This window comes from Scardinius erythrophthalmus (assembly GCF_964197995.2).
Source record: "Scardinius erythrophthalmus genome assembly, chromosome: 2".
Taxonomy (NCBI): Eukaryota; Metazoa; Chordata; class Actinopteri; order Cypriniformes; family Leuciscidae; genus Scardinius; species Scardinius erythrophthalmus.
In genome coordinates this window covers 32,461,953-32,482,038 of record NC_138222.1, presented here as the reverse complement: position 1 = coordinate 32,482,038, position 20,086 = coordinate 32,461,953, and the positions used below count along the sequence as shown (strand labels likewise).

The 20,086-nt window shown below is 37.7% G+C and overlaps 4 protein-coding genes across 5 annotated transcripts; 3 read left to right on the top strand and 1 right to left on the bottom strand.

The window, feature by feature from the left end:
• The first annotated feature begins 405 nt into the window (after window positions 1-405).
• On the top strand, window positions 406-3,979 carry LOC308707524 (uncharacterized protein). Its single transcript, XM_081394084.1, has 2 exons — window positions 406-1,162; window positions 1,945-3,979. Exons 1-2 carry the CDS (start codon window positions 824-826, stop codon window positions 3,193-3,195), a joined length of 1,590 nt encoding a protein of 529 aa, XP_081250210.1. The 5' UTR covers window positions 406-823; the 3' UTR covers window positions 3,196-3,979.
• On the bottom strand, window positions 3,958-7,560 carry tk2 (thymidine kinase 2). 2 transcript variants are annotated; one of them, XM_081394093.1, is made up of 10 exons: window positions 7,292-7,560; window positions 6,988-7,025; window positions 6,791-6,865; window positions 6,630-6,683; window positions 5,687-5,776; window positions 5,446-5,519; window positions 5,250-5,338; window positions 5,050-5,129; window positions 4,776-4,856; window positions 3,958-4,611 (listed from the first exon to the last, which is right to left on the bottom strand). In XM_081394093.1, the coding sequence occupies exons 1-10, from the start codon at window positions 7,449-7,451 to the stop codon at window positions 4,525-4,527; spliced, it is 828 nt and encodes a 275-aa protein (XP_081250219.1). In that variant the 5' UTR covers window positions 7,452-7,560; the 3' UTR covers window positions 3,958-4,524. The 2 variants fall into 2 exon arrangements, with proteins under 2 accessions (XP_081250219.1, XP_081250220.1); XM_081394094.1 differs by having other exon boundaries at window positions 4,732-4,856; window positions 7,292-7,539.
• A 2,472-nt stretch (window positions 7,561-10,032) lies between these two features.
• On the top strand, window positions 10,033-12,367 carry cklf (chemokine like factor). The gene is made up of 4 exons (XM_081347177.1): window positions 10,033-10,205; window positions 10,563-10,718; window positions 10,823-10,918; window positions 11,097-12,367. The coding sequence occupies exons 1-4, from the start codon at window positions 10,119-10,121 to the stop codon at window positions 11,208-11,210; spliced, it is 453 nt and encodes a 150-aa protein (XP_081203303.1). The 5' UTR covers window positions 10,033-10,118; the 3' UTR covers window positions 11,211-12,367.
• Window positions 11,899-19,136, top strand: cmtm3 (CKLF-like MARVEL transmembrane domain containing 3). The gene is made up of 5 exons (XM_081347155.1): window positions 11,899-12,367; window positions 16,392-16,547; window positions 16,650-16,745; window positions 16,889-17,003; window positions 17,929-19,136. The coding sequence occupies exons 1-5, from the start codon at window positions 12,251-12,253 to the stop codon at window positions 17,955-17,957; spliced, it is 513 nt and encodes a 170-aa protein (XP_081203281.1). The 5' UTR covers window positions 11,899-12,250; the 3' UTR covers window positions 17,958-19,136.
• Window positions 19,137-20,086: the final 950 nt, after the last annotated feature.

Here is a 20,086-nt window from a genome sequence, read left to right as displayed (position 1 = left end):
AGGCTTCTAGAGAAGAATTTCTTGCTCACTGAGTCCCATAACTCATAGACCTGTATCTCCACATGGAATTTCCTTTATTGCACGCTGAGCTTACAAAAAAGTACTGTGGCCATCATCAGATGGTAATACCATGGTACTTACTATATTGTACTGAATACCACATTCCTACACCAAGAGTGTTTTTACACAAGTAGGCTACTTAAAATTTTCCTTAACGTTTTCCATTTGAAGCTGGATTTTCCCCAGATATCCAAGGTATTTTCCTTTGTGACGTAGGCCTACTAAAAAGTGTTTTTGACTTGAATAAGCGTCAACTGTATGATTACATCGCCGTCTTCTGGCCATTCTTACACAAAAGTCATGAGAATTACTTATTTTCTGCACTAGATGTCAGTAATGTTTCCCACATTCGAAGGAAGAATAACAATAATGGTGACATGTAGGTATATCATCAACCGTTTTTCGGTCAAAACATAGAAAAATGCAGGTGGTATAATTGAGTTTATGTGTAAATAGACATATGCTACGTATTAGCCTACGTGTCTGTTAAGGCTGAGATGAACATGAGATCGCTATTATATCGCTTATTATGCCTGCGATACAGGACCGTTTCGCTTATTGGTCATGGACATTATAGACATTCATGCCTTTTATTAAAGTATCCTGGACCGTGATTATATTAGAATCAGAAAATATAGGTTATGGTTCTTCCGTATTTGCGTCGTTGGCGATACCTGCATATGCATCATCATCATCACTCCTTATTTGCATACTACTTTCGCTTCCTCATCGGGAGACAACTTGATCACTTTCTGTAACAAACATGACCAACAGCGTCGACGATCAAACGCCGGTTTCGCGGAAAGACGTGTTCGTTAAGTATTTACAGCACTACGACAAAGTTAGTTGTGAAGGCGATGTGAAAGTGTGTTCAGAGACACAGGTGACAGATGAAGCCAGGCGCGTGCTGCTGTTGCCGGAGGAAGAGCCGCGGAAGAGATTCAACACGCTGCTGGACTTCTACGAGACTCTGTACAAGTACGCACAATACAGGGACTGCCAGAGACACGTCCACGACTTTAGAAAAGCCGCCGAGTTACTGGAGATGTTCTGTGTCAACCTGTTTTTGTTTCCGTGGAAGAAAGAGATTAAAACATTAAAGGTAAATAAAAGTTTTATCGATAAGTTAGGTCTGTTCTCTCTACTCTTCCAGCTGATGGCAATAACAGCCAGGTTTGCTGTTCTTCTCTGGTCTCCTATAGCCTTGTCAGTCTGTTTTTAGGTTTTAGAAGGGTTTGGGGTTGGCTATACTTTTCCTTTGGTCAGGACAGGAAAGTTGCTTTCAGTTATTTAGACGCAAACATGCGTTAGTCTGGGTCTGTGAAACCATGGGGATTAACGTTATGCCAAATGTTGCCAAATCCACATAGCCAATATTCTGAGAGTTGGTTATAAAACAGCTTAAACCAGTATTTCCTAACCTGGTCTGGCTGATTTTAGAGGGGATTAAAGATGGTTTTGCTGGTCTTAACTGGTCTCCCAGGCTGGTCTGTTGACTGGCAGACCTGCTAGACCAGCCTAATAAAACCAATGAATACACCTGATTTAAATGGTTTTTAGCATAACTTTTATAGCAGAAAATGTATCATTGTATTATTGTATCATTATATCTTTCTATATATAATTTCCAATTGATAACATATCTCAACAGTCCTGTATTTTTTACATCTATTTAGGGTCTCAAAAAATAAAGAATAAATTCAGTGAAATTGCAAATCCCAAATTTCTTAGACTGGTACACACTCTAAATCTAAAAAGAACATGAGTTTAATAAATTTATCACAAAGTCAGGACACAAGGTTGAATTATTTAAGAAGTGAAAACATGTCATACATTCTACATTCCTATATCATTAATTGGAACTGTTTTTCCCTGTTCTCTCAGAAATTTACAGGAAACTTTGTCTATTACATCAAGCCAGTATTGCCTTTTGCCAGGAGTATTCTTCAGATTATCGGATACTGTGTGGAAACAGACACTGAGTATAGACTGTCTGATCATTTTGATCCTGAAAAGGCCAAGAGCATGGGATTCGACCTTTTCCTTGCCAGGTTAGAGTGCGAGTATCTTCTCGAACTCATGAACCAGAGATCACATGTAGAATGTCTGGACATCCTCCGAACGAGAGCTTCTCCTTTGACCTTCAGTGCCGGGGACGAAGTTTCGGAACCTATCAATGACATCTGTAATCTAAATGAGGATGTTTTTAAGGATGATGGGCATGTTGAAGGCGGCTCACTGGTAAACCCAGGGGAACAACAGCAACAAGAGTCACTTAAAAGTCATGAACCTCATAATCAGGAAGTCAACAAGTCTCAAGACAGTACTATATCTGATGTAGAAAGACAATCCAGCTCATTCATGACTGATGATAAGTCTATCTTGGAGATGCGGGAGAACTACCCAGACCTGGCCATCCGACAAAAGCCTATTTTCCAAAAGTCTCAAAGAATGATGCAGCCTCTCAAGGCCCAGGAGAAGGCTGGATGCAGGGGCCACAATGCAGGCCTGTTCCACGAGGTCAGTACTGACATGAGTGGACCCCAGTCTATAGCCATACACAATGAGACCACCCCAGGTCATAGAAAGCTACACATCCCAAACCCACTTGTAGAAGCCCAAGCCTTAGATGACAGATTGGTGCTTCAAGTCGGGACACTGCTGCAAGGACGCAACCGTGAAGGCTCAACAGAAGACTGCTTGCTTGAGCTCACTGAGCGAATGGGAAAAATGCACGTGAAGGACCTCAGTGCTGATGAACCCCTTAAATACCCCATAGAGGAGACCGCACAGGCCCAGCCATCTAGTGAACATAATGACGTCATCACAACCCCACCCACAAAATCCCCAGATGGCATGAGCCTGCCCGTCTTGTGCAGCCCATCCCAGGAGCCTGTCTGCAACATTGCAGGTTGCGGGAGCTGTGCTGGATCTGATGGTGTTCTTGCGCAGGACAGCACTATTAAAGAGCCTCCTCAGTCAATCTACATCCCTAGCGCACTGAACGAATGTACAACAGTGATTGGACCACCGACTGAACACAGTCAGACTGCCAATGAGGGTGCAAGCGCACACAAGAGTCCCATATCTCAACAACCAGAAGACGAGCTAGACCAAACATACGTGATGGTTTAGACACAAAGTTTTCAAGGTTTTTCCTCATCCATGCCAGAGATTTTAAAGTATGCTACTGTGTGGCAGTGCAGTGACTAAAATATTACCTTTGTGCTAGTAATGATGTACAAAGCATTTTTATTGATACAGAGTTTTTTTGTTAATAAAGCCATGATTTCAGATTAGCTTCGGTATCTTACCATTTCTGAAGGTAACAGGAAGAATGTCTGTGTGCAATACCTTTTATCATAGCTTTTTAAAGTGAAGGAAGGTTTCTTGCTGCTATAATTTTCATGAACCCAGCTAACATTTCATGGTTTGTTTGTCCATGGGTTCCATGTTGGCCCTACCTGAATTAACCTATACTGGTGCTAATTCAGATAGGAACCCATAGACAAACCCATACCTCAAGCCCATATCACGCCTACATTGGCCCCACCATTAAATGTTGCCTGGGAGCTTGCTTGGGTCAAAATGATTCTTAGAGCTTGATTTATTAGGTACTGTGCCTTACTAAATGTAGAGAAACAGCTAAATGTGCACCTACTTGTCTTAATGGAAGAACACTTGTTCTGCAGGACTGTTTAACGTTGGATTCATGTACCGGTAGGTTAATATAAATGTAAAAAATATGGTGTTCTGGTGAATCTTATACTGCCTATTATTGAAAGTAATAAGGTCGTACATTCTTTGTATTAATCCTACAGTACTACTGAGGCTACAGTGGAGCATGCCATACATTTATGTGACTAGATTTGAGAAATGTAATAAAATCAATATTTTCAAATAATTTTTCATGTTTTTTATTTAAAACAAAGTCTTGTGCATTTTAAAATACATTGGTCTCAGTAACACCTTAAGTAACATACATTTACCTTACCATCAGGATCTGTACTTGTTTAGTGATGGTATCTGCAAGTGGCAGAATGAACATGAAAATAAAAGAAAGGGATCTTTCATTACACCCGAGTATGATAATGTAAATGTAAAATGCAGGGCCAAATCACATAGAATACATTTACATGCCCTCAAATTGCCCTGTAACAAAAGCAGTAGTTTCAGATAATACGGAATGATTCTATAAAACTAAACAATTAAATTACTTTATATACTGTTAAATGCTTAAACCAAGTTTACAAGGACTACAAATGCAAATACACATAATAAGCATAAAAGGCAGCATTCAAATAAAACACTTATATAAATTAATTGACAAATCATACTATGATTTACTAAATCAACTTATATTGCAGTAGGAATGTTTGCACAAAGTGTCTGCTTCATCTGTCTCTTGAGAGAGCAGAAGAAATTTGTAAACTGATAAAACCATCATTCTCTGAGATCCTTTACTCAAGAGCAATGCGCCATTAGTATCTTCTCTCTGTTCTCCTCATACTTATGCAGCATCTTCTTAAGATCATGATCTGCTGGGATTACCTGCCCACCAATGTGGAAAAAAAAGAAAGAAAAAAAATCACTTCAATACATATTGCATGGAACGTTATTCATGATCTCAGCTCGTCAACAGGTGATTATACAGTATGTCATAATACTTACCAATTGATGCAGTTTTTAACCAACAGATATTGACAGAAACTCACAAGAACTGGAGCAGGAACTTCAAATGACTTCTGATGAATCAGCCAGTCTTCATATAGGTTATGGATGGATTCTAGGTATTCCTAAAGTGTGCAAATCAGTGAAAGTATCTCTCAAAATAAATGATAAAATGTGTAATATTTGTAATCTATCCTGATAACATGAAACGTGAAGTCATCTATTGCCAGCAGGAGTAGAGACTCAACTTTGGTTTTTGTTTCAGATTTGTTTTTTGCATGCACACAATAGTTGAATTACAGCTAAACAACAGCTCACCAAGGGAATAACCTTTTCTTCCTCTCTGCACCTCTGCTTTAGTCTCTCGTAGCAGGTCTGTGGGGAGGTCTGCAGGTAAACTGAGTAAAAACATATGTGAACACACATGTATTAGTAACATTACACAACAACAAGTAAAAAAATAATTTATCCACATCTAACAAGCAACATGCAGTGCAATACAAATATATTTGCCATACCAATAAGGTCCACAGGAATAGCAATGTTCTTTATGATCCACTCAAACCATTCACTTAAAACAGCAAAGTCCACCTCAGGCATCTTTCCACTGTCAACCAAACCAAACAATCTGGTTTTATTTAAAGTTAACAGCTACACATTTAATAATAAATAGTTGTAATATAAAAGTTATTTCAGATTCCTGATCAAATCTACCTTTTAAAAAGATTTTCCACAAAAATGTACTTAGCGCTGTAAATAGATCTTTCCAGCATTCTGATTGGCAGTGACTGTGATGATAGAAAGAAAAACAACAGGCCATAAATGATTAGCATTCCATTTCCTCTATTCACACAGAGGGCGGTGACTCATTTCTGTATTGCAGAACAGAAACAGATACATGTAAAGCCACTGAACAAAACTGACTGTAGGGATGTGAAAGAGGACTTATACATGCCATTGGTTTGACGTGGCGATCCAGCATTGTGAGTTGCACATATGTCTGAAGGGTGAGCCCCCATCTGGTTGGGTCCTGGTACATCAATCCCTGTGACAGAATAGAAAACATTTATAATGCCATATTTGCACTGCAAAAGTTTAATAGTACAGCTTCTGAAGATGCATTTAAGTATCTTTACACAGACTGTTTTAATGCTGCTCAAAGGTGGCATAAATGCATTTACACAGGAATGTTATCTATATAACTTCAAACCATCTGAGGTGGGTCAGAGCAGGCATAATTTTGTCTGGCTTTTATGTGGCAGCAGAATTTTAAGCAGGCACAGAGCAGCCTTAACTCATCTGTGTAAAAATGCATTAAGATAATTAAGTCTTTAATAATAACAAATTTACACTGCAAAGCTGGCGCAGGGGCACTTCTGAAGTGTCGTTGAAGTGACTGTTTAATGCTGTTCATAGGTGTCATAAATGCATTTACACATCAATTATAACTGTATGATTTGATACTAGGGGCTGAGGTGGGTCAGAGCAGGCATAATTAAGTTTGGCTTTTATACGGCATAGTATCTTTCCACAGAATTTTGAGCAGGCACAGAGCAGCTTTAACTTCTCTGTGTAAAGATGCCTTAATACAATAAAGTATATCCTACAATTGTGCCAAATTTACAGTGCAAAGGTGGCACAGAATTGTCTCTGAAGTGAAAATTAGGTGTCTTTACACAGACTGCTCAGAGGTGGCATAAATGCATTTACACAACAATTGTAACTGCATATTGGTATAGAAGGGGCTTAGGTGGGTTAGAGCAGGCATAATTTAGTCTGGCTTTTATGCTGCATTGCATCTTTACACAGAATTTTGTGCAGGCTTAACTCAGCTGTGTAAAGATAGGGAGAACGACAAAGCTCATTAAATCCACAGTAAAGTGCTACTGGATCCCTACCAATGGATTGCACCCCTGGACATTTCTCCATTTAGACACAGGCTCTGTCAGCACCTGAAACACAAGACACATTTTAGTTGTCTATGAAATAAATGAATAACAAGAATAGAGGGAGAGAGATTACAGGTACTGTGAGAAATGTTATACATTTACTGTATTACCTCAACGTCACTGGTTTTGCTGAAGTACTCCAAACATGTTGTCTTTCCACTTGCAATATTTCCCTCTATCCAGATCTGAACAAAAGTGGATGCAAATTTCAAAACAACATCTTTAACGATATTATGTTCACTGTGTTCTCGGCCGTATAAGTGACCCTCTTTTAGAGAAGAGGATCTATTCATCATTAGCAACTCACCACTGATTTCCTCTCCTCGCCGTTTCTAACCAGTTTTCCTTGAGAAAGAGACAACATAATAAATATCTTCTCGGATTCAGCGTTAGATCTCTATGGCATCAGTCAAAGGATCGAGGATGTACAAGGCAACAAGCTTAAGCTCATGTCAGCACTGTTAATGCAAAGCTGCTTGTGCATAATGTAGCTAGGTTAGTGAAGATTTGAATAAAATATGAACAGAACTATAAATGTTACAAAAACAGATAAGAATGAGAGCTGTGGTCGCCGTTTTATTGCGTAGAACGGAAGTTGGCGCAGGACTTACTATCTCTGAGAGACGTGCTGCTGTTGCGCGGATGCCCGATGAAATGCTTTCCCAGTGTAACGTTAGGTGTTTGTCGATCAAGTACATTTGTCGACAGAGATTTGTGTGAACACAAAGGTAAGACAACACGGCAAAACGTTTTGAACGAGTTAACAATCATCTCGCTAGTTTAATCGACGTTTAGTAGTTACATAAACAAATAAGCAAGTGTGATGATGCGCAAAACTTTCAGTTTTACTTGCAACATTAATGAGCAACCAAAACATGTCAAAATAAAAGTCTCAATTTTTAAATCGTCACAAAAAAGATGTTATTATTACAACATAAGCCATTATTATTATTATTATTATTATTATTAAAAATAATTAAATAAAAATAAAAAATAACATTTTGAGAGAGCTAAGCTTGGGCTACTTTTAGAAACTTTTCTCTTTAAAAAATCTGTCTTGTTATGCACACTTAAGTAATAATGTGGGTGTTTCTTATTACACACACAATTACATTATGGGATGTTCTCTCGGTTAGTTCACTTCAGGAAGCCTGTTTGTTATCTTGTTCCTTATCAGAACATGATGCTATCTCAGACATCCAAATTACAAAACTAATTTGAAACCAAATATGAATTACATATTTTTGTAGGCCAACCCAAAAGTTAGAATCAAACTGGTTCCCTCGACAAAAACCCAATAGGATTTATCCATAGGCTTTTGAATGATTGCAAAAATAAGCTTTGTGATCAACAAAAGTTTGATACTTGCGTGTTTTGTCCATCGAGATAACTTTCTCAAATAAACACAATTTTTATGAATTTTGAAGCCTAAATACAACCTCCAGAAATAAAAAGCTAACCTCAGGCGATAAACTGACTACACCCCGGTTAGTTTGCGAATGCTAAAATGTTTGTTTCCAGGTTTTGGCCTTCAACAATACGTCATCCCTGACCCTGCAGCACTCTGTTTTACTACTTCAAGTGCATTGTAACATATTGAGAGCGTTAATGAGGTGTGCAGCAAAACCTACACACATTAGAAGCAGTGTGTTTGCTTCATATTGTTTGTCTGTCACAATATAATTGAATTGAAATTGTCTGTAAAATAATGTGTGGCTGCTTAAATAAAAGAGTGAAACAATAAGCTGACTTGTATTTTGATTCACATGAATATATGTCACCAAGTATATAGATATCAGCCAGAATCACTGACCAGTAGAATCACAATGATGTCTAACCCTTGAGCGGTACAAGACTTGGCTACTTAAAAACCCTCCTTAATTGGTTCTTCATGGACAAAAGTGGGCACCCATAGGAAATAAATAGGAAATACTATAATTCAGAGCAAAAAATTTTATTTGGCCAATAAAAATCAATAAATACACCACAATGCAGATCAAACATACACATAAATGAAGGGGTGAGCCTATACAACATTCTCAATGTGGCAAACAATCACACTCACTCATACACACACGCACACACACATCCACAAAAGCATTGCATTGAAAGCCATTGAATGAGCCTATAACAGAGCAGTTTTTTTTTTTTTACTTTGTCAAATAAAAACAGCCACTCACACATACAGAAACAGAGAATTGAATGAGCCAATAAGTGAGCATTTTATTTAATGTGCCAATCAGCCACACACACACACACACACACACACACACACACACACACACACACACACACACACACACACACACACACACACACACACACACACACACACACACACACACACACACACACACACACACACACACACACAACTTACTTACTTCAAAATCAGATCAAAGTCCTACTGCAAGAGTTGTATGCTTCCAAACAAAACATGTTGTACATAGTTTATTCTTTACCTGTTTGTTACCATTTACCTTCATTGAGTTATTGTTAGGTTTATTGTTTATTCTTACCCGTTTGGTACTTTTTTTGAGTTTGAAATTTGATGTTTTTTGTTAGAAATAAAGGATTACTCTGTCTCCTACTTTGCCTTTTCCTTATAGCATGGTCATATTTGTCTGTAAGTATATTTTGGCATCTTTGTATAGTCTCACCCAACACAAATGGTTGTTAAATCATTTTACAATTTTAACTAAACATGGAGACAGTTAAGAGGTTAAGTTCGTTACAACAATGGTTTATAGATTTCAGCCTATATGCAGCCAGTGAGTGAGTACAGCATCTATAGTGGCTATTGATATTGTTGCTCTTTTGCTATTTTATACCACCATGTCACCAAAGCTGTCTGAACTTACTGGAATGATTTTTTTTTAATAAGTGAAATAAATATTAAATATAAAATAAACTTATTTTACAACAAAAATATTGTACATTTAGAGGTAAATAAAATCAAAAATATCCCCAAAAATCTGAAAAAAATGCATACATTTATATTTTTTATTTGATCCAAGATAGTGACATTACATGTATTTAAAAAAATAATAATTGGGAACACACCTGAGAGAAACTGCAGGACCAATTAAGGGCTGCTATATGCGAAGGACACTTGAGGGCTGGAGTCTAAATCATAGACCAGCTGTAATATACATACATACATACATACATACATAAGAATGTTTATCACTTTTAGCATTCACCCTACATAATTTTCAATGCATCCATGAATATTATCACCAGACAGAAAGATCTGATAAGATCTGAACAAGTCTAAATGCAGATAATCCGTTTTTACTGATGAAAAACTGTTGAGTGCATTTAAAAAAAGATGTGAAATTAGTCATTTCCTGATACTAAGAGGAAGCATTCAATCAGGAAGTAATGTTTTAAGTCTGACAAGCTGTGCTTTGAGAGCAACTCGTCGACATAAAACATATGAACAAAGATCATATTAATGCCGCAATGGAAGTTGATTTGGCCTTTTTGAAGTCCACAAAAGGTCTACTGAAAATAGCAGAAATGGTGAGACATTTGTGAAAAATTTTACATGGTAGTTTTCTGCACACTTTTTAAAATACTTTTTGGTAAGGACAAATCCTCAGACAATCACTGACTTGTTTAAATAGGCTAGTACAAGGCACAGGCTTGATACTTTGAATACAACATTGTTAGAAAGGGAAACAATGTAAACCTGCTTAAAACAACAACAAGAACAACAAGGTTCGCACAGATGATTTGACACAATGTAAATTCAAAGAATGTTGAAAAACATTATACAAAAAATCACATTACATTCCAATAACGCAACATCTATAGTCTAAAACCATCTTACTAAATGTCTTGTCCTCGAACAACCCTTGAGTAATATTGTCTTGGCAGGTGTGTGTTTTTGTGGCATTTGTGTGTTATGCAGTGGCTTCTAGGCCCCCCTACATTGCCGCAACATGCATGGAGTTTTTCATCACATTTGGATTTCTTCTGCTCTACCTACTGAAACTCAACAAGATGTTCACTTTCTTCTTCTGGCCCCTTATTGTAAGAGCATACATCTATGCACTTGATTGAATCAATGCGAATATACCTGCAACTGCAGTTGTTATTGCAAACACAATTATTGTCAATGCACTTTTGCTCCACAGGATGTGTTCAACTCATTCTTTGCAGCTGCACTGATGTGTATTCTTAGCCTGGTAGCAGTGTCTACGTACACAGTGAAGGGCACACTGAGCGGAGGGGTGAGAATTCGCACATCCTCTCTTCCTGGAACTCTCTCTTTATATTTTCACTGATTATGCAGGCCTTATTAAATCTGTCAGACGTTTTCAAACGTATTCCATCCTTGTGAATGTCATTGTGAATGACCCAGACATTATGACACAAGTTTCTCACTATTCAGTGTCTTTTGGTTGACAGATTGTGGGCTTTGTGGCTGCAGCCTTTTTGTCTTTGGATGGCTATATCCTTCTCAAAAAAATCACATTCAACAAGTCAAGAACCACCACAGAGGCCCAAGAAGGGGGAGGTTAAAGCTCTGCAGGACCAGCTCTCTCATTTTGTGAACGGACCATTTTCACCAAAATACGATTGTAAAGTGCTTGTATAGTAATAATGTATTCACTTCTTTCATGAATAATGCATACATGTTAAACCTAAGGGAAACCTATGCACAAATTATCACCGCTCAAAATACATTTGTCCATGTGAATCAAATTGAGGATCTTATTGTTATTGTCTTAAAACATTAACCCCGACTGATTTAATTGCCTTATTCCACAAGTAAAAATGTGTTGTTATCCAGAATTATTATGCAAATTTGGAGTTGATCCCAGCAAGAACAATCTCTTCAAGCATGTTCAATATAAAAACATAGGCCTACATACGTTATTAAACATACATTATATATTTAAAGAATGTCGGTATGTTCACAAAATAGGTTAATTACATTCAGTGGTTGCATTTATGACTTATCAGGCTACCTCAAATACATTTTTCATTAAAGACCTCTAAAAACATTCAGGAAACTTTATTATCTGTTATTTATTTTGTTTGTTAAACACATTTATTTGTATAGCGCTTTTCACAATACATATTGTTTCAAATCAGCTTTATAGAAAATGCATGTCTACATTACAATTTGTTATCAGAGGGTCGAAATAAAGTATGAACAACATGTTAGCCAAAGTCAAATACCTTCCATGTTTTTACTAGCTTAAACGGGGCTTGAAGTCTGTCAGATTCAGACCCCAAACAGAGGATAAGGGTTTAAAACTGTTCAGTCAGAAATGTGCAGTTGTTGCACATAATAGGCTATCTTTACAGCTGCTACTTGGAGACTCCTGTGATGTGAGAGATGTTTCGCTCACATTCTCTGTTCACTTATTAACGGTCTCCAGATTTCGGGAATGCAGATGCTGCTCTTTTGTGTGCTTCGTTTCCGCAGTCATTATTTCCGTTTCCACTTCGTGGAAAGTTATGCCGATTTGCGAAGTGTAGCTGTCTCATAGCGGATAGTGGGACGCATCACTACTTTGAACTTTATTCGGTAACAGAAGAGTTTCGTCAGCGTGATGGGGGACATCGAGGCGTCGGATAGTAACCGGTCACGACAGACCGTAATTCATTCTCTTCTCCCGAGTAAAGAATTCATCTCCTCCCGAAAAGGACTACTGCTGCTCGGTGAAGTGGTACGCTTTTCGACATTTATTTGTTATTCACCCATGATAGCTAGTATGTAAGTCATAATTGCATTGTTTTGTGGAATTCTATTATCTGTTAAATTGTATGTTTGTTTGTTTGTTTGTTTTTTCAGCTGGATGCACATAGTTGTGCTTTCTGCGACTTAAATCTTGGCATTTTCTGATTTGAGTTTCTTTTTCTTATCGATCTGTTTTTCGCTGATTATTATTCAGGCCTAATTGTCTTTTAATATGTTTGTTCTGAAAAGTTTCTGTTTCTTTAATGAATGAATGAATGAAGTAAATGAGAATGAGCAAATTAGCTGTTTTCTATGATACAGTAGGTCAAACCATTTCAAACGTTGTTCATCTGGAGAGGTCATCCTTGTTCATTTATCAAGGCTAGTAGCATAGTGGCTTTTTTACAGAGGTCACCAAACCTCCTTGATATTGTATGCAAAATATTTGGTCCCACTTTATATTAAGTGGCTTTAAGTAAGTAGGCCTACTATGGACTTACATTGAAATTAATAATTTGATACAATGGACTTATTGTGTACATAGGCCTACATGTTTTTACACTGTATGTTTTAAAAATACCTGCATGTAATTACAGCTGTAATTAGTTTATGTATAATTACATTTATAATTACTGTTGAATCTTCCCTTACACCTTAACCCACCCTTAAACCGACCCATACTACCACACCTGTCCCTAACCTTACCCGTATCACACCTCAATATCAGCAAAAGTGTTTTACAATACAACATGAACACAATAACTTATTTGTACTTATTTGTCGACGTAAGTACATAGTACTTAAAGCCACTTAATATAAAGTGGGACCAAATATTTTGTTGTGCTAAACAAATAATTAGGCTAATATTGTGTTATTTAGTTCAGACAAAAATGTGGCCAGTTGTTAGGCCTATATTTGTTCTTCGCCAATGCCAAGTAGCCTAGTTCCATAAGAGTTGGATAATAAAATAAATAATAAGGTTGTCATGAAATTAAAATTTTATGGAAATTTATTTTTACAAACATTCAACACAAAGTGTGCACAAGGCAAAAGGCAAAAAAAAAAAAAAACCTTAATGAGGGTGCTCAACCACAAAAATTTGCAAAAAGAAAGAGAAAAGCTGGCACCCCACAGCTCCAGAAATAGAAAAATATTTATTTATTTATTTTCTCACCACAGGTAACATTTGAAGCCTAAAAGCTCCAGGCGCGAAAAGCTTTTAGGATCGAAACGTCACCTGTGGTGAGAACATAAATTAATAATTGTTCTATTTTTGGAGCTGTGGTGTGCCAACTTTTCTCTTCCTTAATAGAAATGTACAGTATTTTCCAAATTCATGTTATAAATCTTATTGTGAATGATTCCATGTTTTTGTTTTTGACCTCGTAATTTTCAATCAGAATGTCATAACTTGATCTTCTGGTGAAAACGACAGACTTCTCTCTGGTGAAGTATGCCGGACTTCTCCAATAGTCTGCTTAAACCCAAACTCATGTTCATCTGCCTCCATTTTTCAGTGCAACGCCCACATCTCAAAATCCAGTCAATAACCAATGGATAGAACCAAGTCCCCACCCTGCATTTTTTATTTTTTCGATAAGCCGTAATCAGAGTTGCCAATTCCGCTTACAAAACGTTACTTTAGGCTTCTTTTTTTGCGCATTATTTTTTGGGGGGGCTTATTTTACAAATATCCTTGTTAGGAAAATCTGACAAGTAACGTCACGGTTACGTATGTAACCCTCGTTCCCTACTCAGTTACGTCAGTGACGACGAATGGGGTTTCGCTTAGAAAGCCTATCACCTTCGAGTATATAAAACGAGCCAATGGCAATGAAATGCCATGGGTCTGCGGAATTTGCATAGCGTAACTCCGCCCCACCTCGTGGGTATATAAGCATGGTTCGAATTAAGTGGGAGCCACTGGGAGCTCCCATAGAGAGAGGATGAGCTCCCATGAAAAATCATACACCTGTGGGGGTCTCTAAAAATCATCAACACCATTATTTTAAATTACAAATAAAGCACTTTTTCCTTCAGACTACTGTAGCGTGATTTAAAAGATAGGACAAGATGCCAAACACATGGATCTCGCGGGATCTCGGATCGTGATCACACTACATCCTTATGCTTCGCTTTCTCAACTCACAGAAGTAACGTCAACGTCCGATCTAGCCATAGCATAACCCATCAGGCAAGTGTTATTTTAACATAGGCGTAATTTGCGGGTGGGAGTCGGGACATGTCCCCACCACTTTTTGCTAAGGTCCCCACCACTTTTGAAACATCTCGTGGCACTAATATACCAATACACATAAATAAAACATCTTCAGTTAACTAGCTGAGCATTCATTTCGTTCGTTTGTTAAATAAGCGCTGAAATGTGTTGTTTTTAAAATTGTTTTATAGAATCTCGCGAATGTGTTAGGTGTCGCCCAGCCTGCAGCTCTACAAATGTCTGTTAGCGAGGCGCCATGCGCTAGAGCCCAAGAGAGCCTGAGTGGAGTGGGCCGTCACACCAAGGGGGGCACGGTCGACCTTGCTGCTGGTAAGCCAAAGCAATGGCGTCCACTATCCAGTGAGACAACCTTTGCTTGGAGAGAGCCTTTCCCTTCAGCTTCCCACCATAATAGACAAAGAGCTGGTCTGAGGTCCTGAAACACTGCGTTCTGTCTACGTAAGCACGGAGAGCGCGTACTGGACAGAGCAGTGCCAAGGCTGGGTCTGCCTCCTCCAAGGGCAGCGCTTGCAGGTTCACCACCTGGTCTCGAAAGGGTGTGGTGGGAAACTTGGGCACATATCCAGGCCGGGGTCTCAGGATCACGTGAGAGTTAGCCGGCCCGAATTCCAGGGTCACTTCTTCAACCGAAAATGCCTGCAGGTCCCCTACCCTCTTGATGGAGGCCAATGCAACCAGGAGCGCTGTCTTCATAGACAGGAACTTAAGCTCCACTGATTGCAGAGGCTCAAAGGGAGCACTCTGCAGGGCAGTTAACACCACTGAGAGGTCCCAAGAGGGTACGAGGGGAGGACGAGGAGGATTCAGTCTCTTCGCTCCCCTCAGGAGCCTGACGATCAGGTCGTGCTTTCCCAGAGACTTACCATCAACTGCATCATGATGTGCGGCAATGGCGGCAACATACACTTTCACTCTCCCGCTTTGTTGTAGTGTGATGATTTTTGTAAAATAACGTCTGTTTTTGCTTTTCAAACTCTGAGTGGTTTCAGTTTGATATGTAGCAGGCTCATTTATTGGTAATATTGGGCTTGTTTTGGCCTTGTTTTTTGAAGCTGCGGTTGATTATCTGTCTAAAACAGACATTTCAACTTAAAAAAAATGCTCAATCCAATTCATGCACTGCTGTTATATAGAAAGTATTTATAATGATTATATACAGTATAATCAAGATTGCTGACTGGAAATAACTGTTGTTTTATAAAAATATATTTATATTTGGCTTCTCAGGCTATATGATTGAGGTTGATACTTTAATTTATTTTAGTAGGCTTTACAATAAATGCCCGTCTACACTAAGGACAATAACTATATATTTTTAATAATCGTTTTAATTCTTTGAGAATAGGAAAGTCCACACCACATCTACGGTATAATGATAATGACACAGAGAAACGATATAATTGGAATCACTTTCAGAATGATTTTTTCCAGCTAATGAAAGATAATAATAAAAAATAAAAACATTGACAGCCAATCAGGCAGTGTTTAAAGTGTTAGAAGCAGCTTTCTGTTAAGGCAGATATTGATCAGACTGATGTTTTTGTCTTATAGGTCAAGCAGTGTTCTCAACCTGTCCCAAATAATGTGGTCATTGAAAATGTGTTCTGATATATATTCTTCACAGAAAATGAGCCAAGGCCAATGAGTCTGAGTTTGAAAAAATTATTAATCGTATCATTTTTCTTTTGATTAAAAAATGAAACCGGGTCCTACATACCCGAACACCATACAAGGGTTAAATAAAAATGCATCCTCGTGTTTCCTGTCTCCTCAGGTGCTGTCCTTCATCAGCTTTGTGTGCTTTGCTGCTTCAACAGCAGCTGCCTTCGTCACCGCTCCCTTCATTGAGTTCTTGGCGGCCCTCTTCCTGCTGTTTGCTTATTCTACAAAGTTCAATGAGAAATTTAAGGGCTTTCACTGGCCCCTCATGGTAAGTTTACTGACCTACAAACAAAATGACTGTGCTGGATCAAATTATACTACCAAAATTCCGTCCTCCTTTCCAAATCTCCATGTCTGTTGTATCATCAAGGACTTCCTGCGCTGTGTCAGCGCCTCCATTATCTTTTTCATCATCTCTATAATATCTGTGTCCAAATATCCGGATGGAGCCTCAAAGGCTGCTGGGGTAGGCTCACATCACTTCAGACAAATTCTCTTTATCGCCACCATCAGTGACAGCACTGTTTAGCTATGATTATAGTTGCTACATGTGACTCAGTCGTGTGATGTTTAGACTGGTCTCATGTGTCTTTCTCTTTCACGTCTTAGGTCTTTGGCTTTGTTGCCACAATAATCTTCGCCCTGGACTTTTATTTCATCTTTAATGAACTGGCCAATTTCCTCAAGGGAGGTGACTCCAGCGATGAACCACCAAACACACGAGGTATTTATACAGAGCTCTTATTTATACTACCTTTCAAACTTTTGGGGTCAGAAAGATTATTTTTAATGCTTTTAGAAATTAATACTTTTATTCAGCAGGGATATATTAAATTGATCAGATGTGACAGTAAATATGTTTATATTGTTACAAAATATTAAAATTAAAATAATTAATTTCAATAAAATTAAAATAATAATTCCCAATATTACTGTTTTCGTATTATTTTGATGATGATATAAATGGAGCTTTGGTGAGCGTAAGAGACAGCTTTAAAAATATATATATAATAATTCTGGTAACACTTTATTTTACAGTGTCCTTGTTACAAATGTTGTATGTACTTACCATAACAGTACATTCTGCATAATAATGTGCAACTAACCCTCTACCAAATCCTAATCTTACCCTAACCCTATAGTAAGTACATGTAGTTGCTTAATATTATTCAGTACTTAAATGTGTAATTACATTGTAACAAGGACACCTTAAAATAAAGTGTAACCAAAATTCTTAGCTAAAGTTCTCTTTTCTCTGCTGAAGTCTCATTCACAGGAATGATTGCTTACACTAATCTTTCCATATCATACTAAAGCAGCAAGAATATTAGTGAGACCAGTCGCAGGAAGTGGAAGGGTGATGTGGTTTCTTATCAAACGTGGTTTCATAACTTTATAAAGAATCATCCACAGTGTAGCGTTTATTCTAGTTATGTGACTAGGCAGGCTGAACTCCTTCAGTATCATATATGAATTAACCCTTGTTACAAGCAATCTGTATTAGTAATCCTCATGCATTAAACGTACAGTGCGTTTTTTTGTTTTTTTTCACTTGGAATTCCCCATCTATTTTTTCTTTTTCCTGTTGTTACTCAGAGGCTGTCCTCCTTCATTTCTCTTCCAGAATAACATATTCTTCTTCCTCACAGATGATGACTCAGACTCTGACTCTGACTAAAGCTGTGTTTGTGTCCAAAATCCTGGTGTGTGACCACTACAGTGCCTGATAACCAAAACAGACTCTTTGATATAACTTTTTTATTGTTTGTTCTGAACTTTTTGTCACTAGAATTAAACAATGTATTTCAAATGTTGCATCACAGAATAGAAGCTTTATCCCCGGTTTCACAGACAAGGCTTAAGCCAGTCCCAGACGAAAATGCGTGTTTTAGCTGTTTCAACTGGAAGCAACTTGCACTGACATATCTTAAAATATGTCAGAGCCATTGTTTTGTCTTAAGATGCACATCAGTGATGTTTTTTTTTCTAAGACACGTTTATAAAAGCTACTTAAATATTCTAATTGAACTAAGGCCTGATTCTGGCTTAATCTAAGCCCTGTCTGTGAATCTAGGGCTTTAGAGATTTTTATAGTCTTTGTATATACATCCATACAATCGTCCCTCTCATTTGATTTTCCAAAAACTGTGAATTATTCCAGTGAAAAAGTTTCACATCAATCAAGCTTATTGAGTTTTTTTTTTTTTTTGGGGGGGGGGGGGGGGCAGTATTGTACCGTTTATCATGTTTATATACTGCCTCCAACAGCTTCAGTTTGCTTTCAGTTTTTACAGTATGTACGAGCCTTTCTCTATTTCTTTATTTGGGAGCTGTGTGTGTTTACTAATTAGAACTATTTTGGGAGTACATTTTCTCAAACTATGTTCTCTTGAATTTTCTTTTAAAACAATTATCCATGACGTGGTGATGAAGCCCTGGATTTGGAATAATAATAAAGTTTTGTAGCAATAAAATAAGTTTACATCATACATGAAATTGGCAGGTGGTTGGCTGGCCACAGTCACCTGTCTCATTTCCACACGTCTAAACATTGGTGTTAAGTCTTGTAATATCGATATAATGCCAATGGTTTGCCAAAGCACTGCAAAAAAGGCAAGATTTGTCTCATCGTGCTCACCTAGCAATGTACTTTTCTTACAGTGGCACTGCTCAGCTATTGAACCAGTATTATAAATGTGAGCTTCAGCAGTGTATGGGAGTGTCTCCTGGTTTACTATAGTATTTTAAGGCATGTTGCATGCATCCACATTCCACCTTCTAGTGTTTCTGTGAAGAGTGGATATGCTTTAATTACATGCACTGTCAGATTACCACATCAATAAATATTTTTTTGTGCAATTTTTGTAGTATTGTTTGTTTTTTGAGCAAATACCGGTAATGAATGTTGCCCAGTCAGTTTGAATGTTAGAAGCAAAATGTGATCTAGAGTTTGTTAGTGGTAAAATGTGGTGTATTTCAGTAGATCTGATTTAAAGTCTCCCTGTAGTCAATAACTATCCCTTAAAACTAATTTTTGATCACCAAAATTACATATTTAAACGTTTTTTTTCTTCTTTGAAATATTTTTGTTCATGCCTTAAAATAGCTTGAATGTAACTTTGAATATGCAAATTTGCCCCGCCCCGACTCACTCACACCAGCTCAGAGATTCACCCAGTCAGCTTTACTCATGTTGCTGTAGTAAACACAATTTAGCTGTGTAAATTGTAAACTTTGTAGCGCACAATTGTATCGCTCTTTACAACGTCGGACACATAACGGTAATTAATATGTGTAGCCTTTTGCTTGACTATGTTATCAAACAGCTAATAATGTGTTGCTAATGTTACACAAATCATGTTCCCGTTCGCCATCTCAGTCTGCCTTCTGAAAATCAACATCCTTAGAAACGCTTTGAAAATCATAGAAAATCAGTGAAGAAAGGCATAGTTCGTCATAACATCATCATATACATAATTCACCCGCTATATTGCTAAATGTTCCCGATTTTTCCTATCAACATAAAAATATACCAGGATAACATGGCTTCTCTTGAGACTCTCTTGCTTTTCAGCAGTTAATGATATGCTAAAGCCTGCCCGCACGTTGACCTGATTGGTTACAAGGTAATTGTTACGTAGTTTGTGATGTATGAAACACCAGCGATTTCAACACGAGTTTTTCAAGACTATCTTTGGTTCACTGCCGTTTTAAGGAGAAAAATACTCAGCAATGCTGTTGACTTATGAATTTTCACATGGTTTGTCTTAAAGCATCTTAAAAACACAGACATATAAACAACATTAA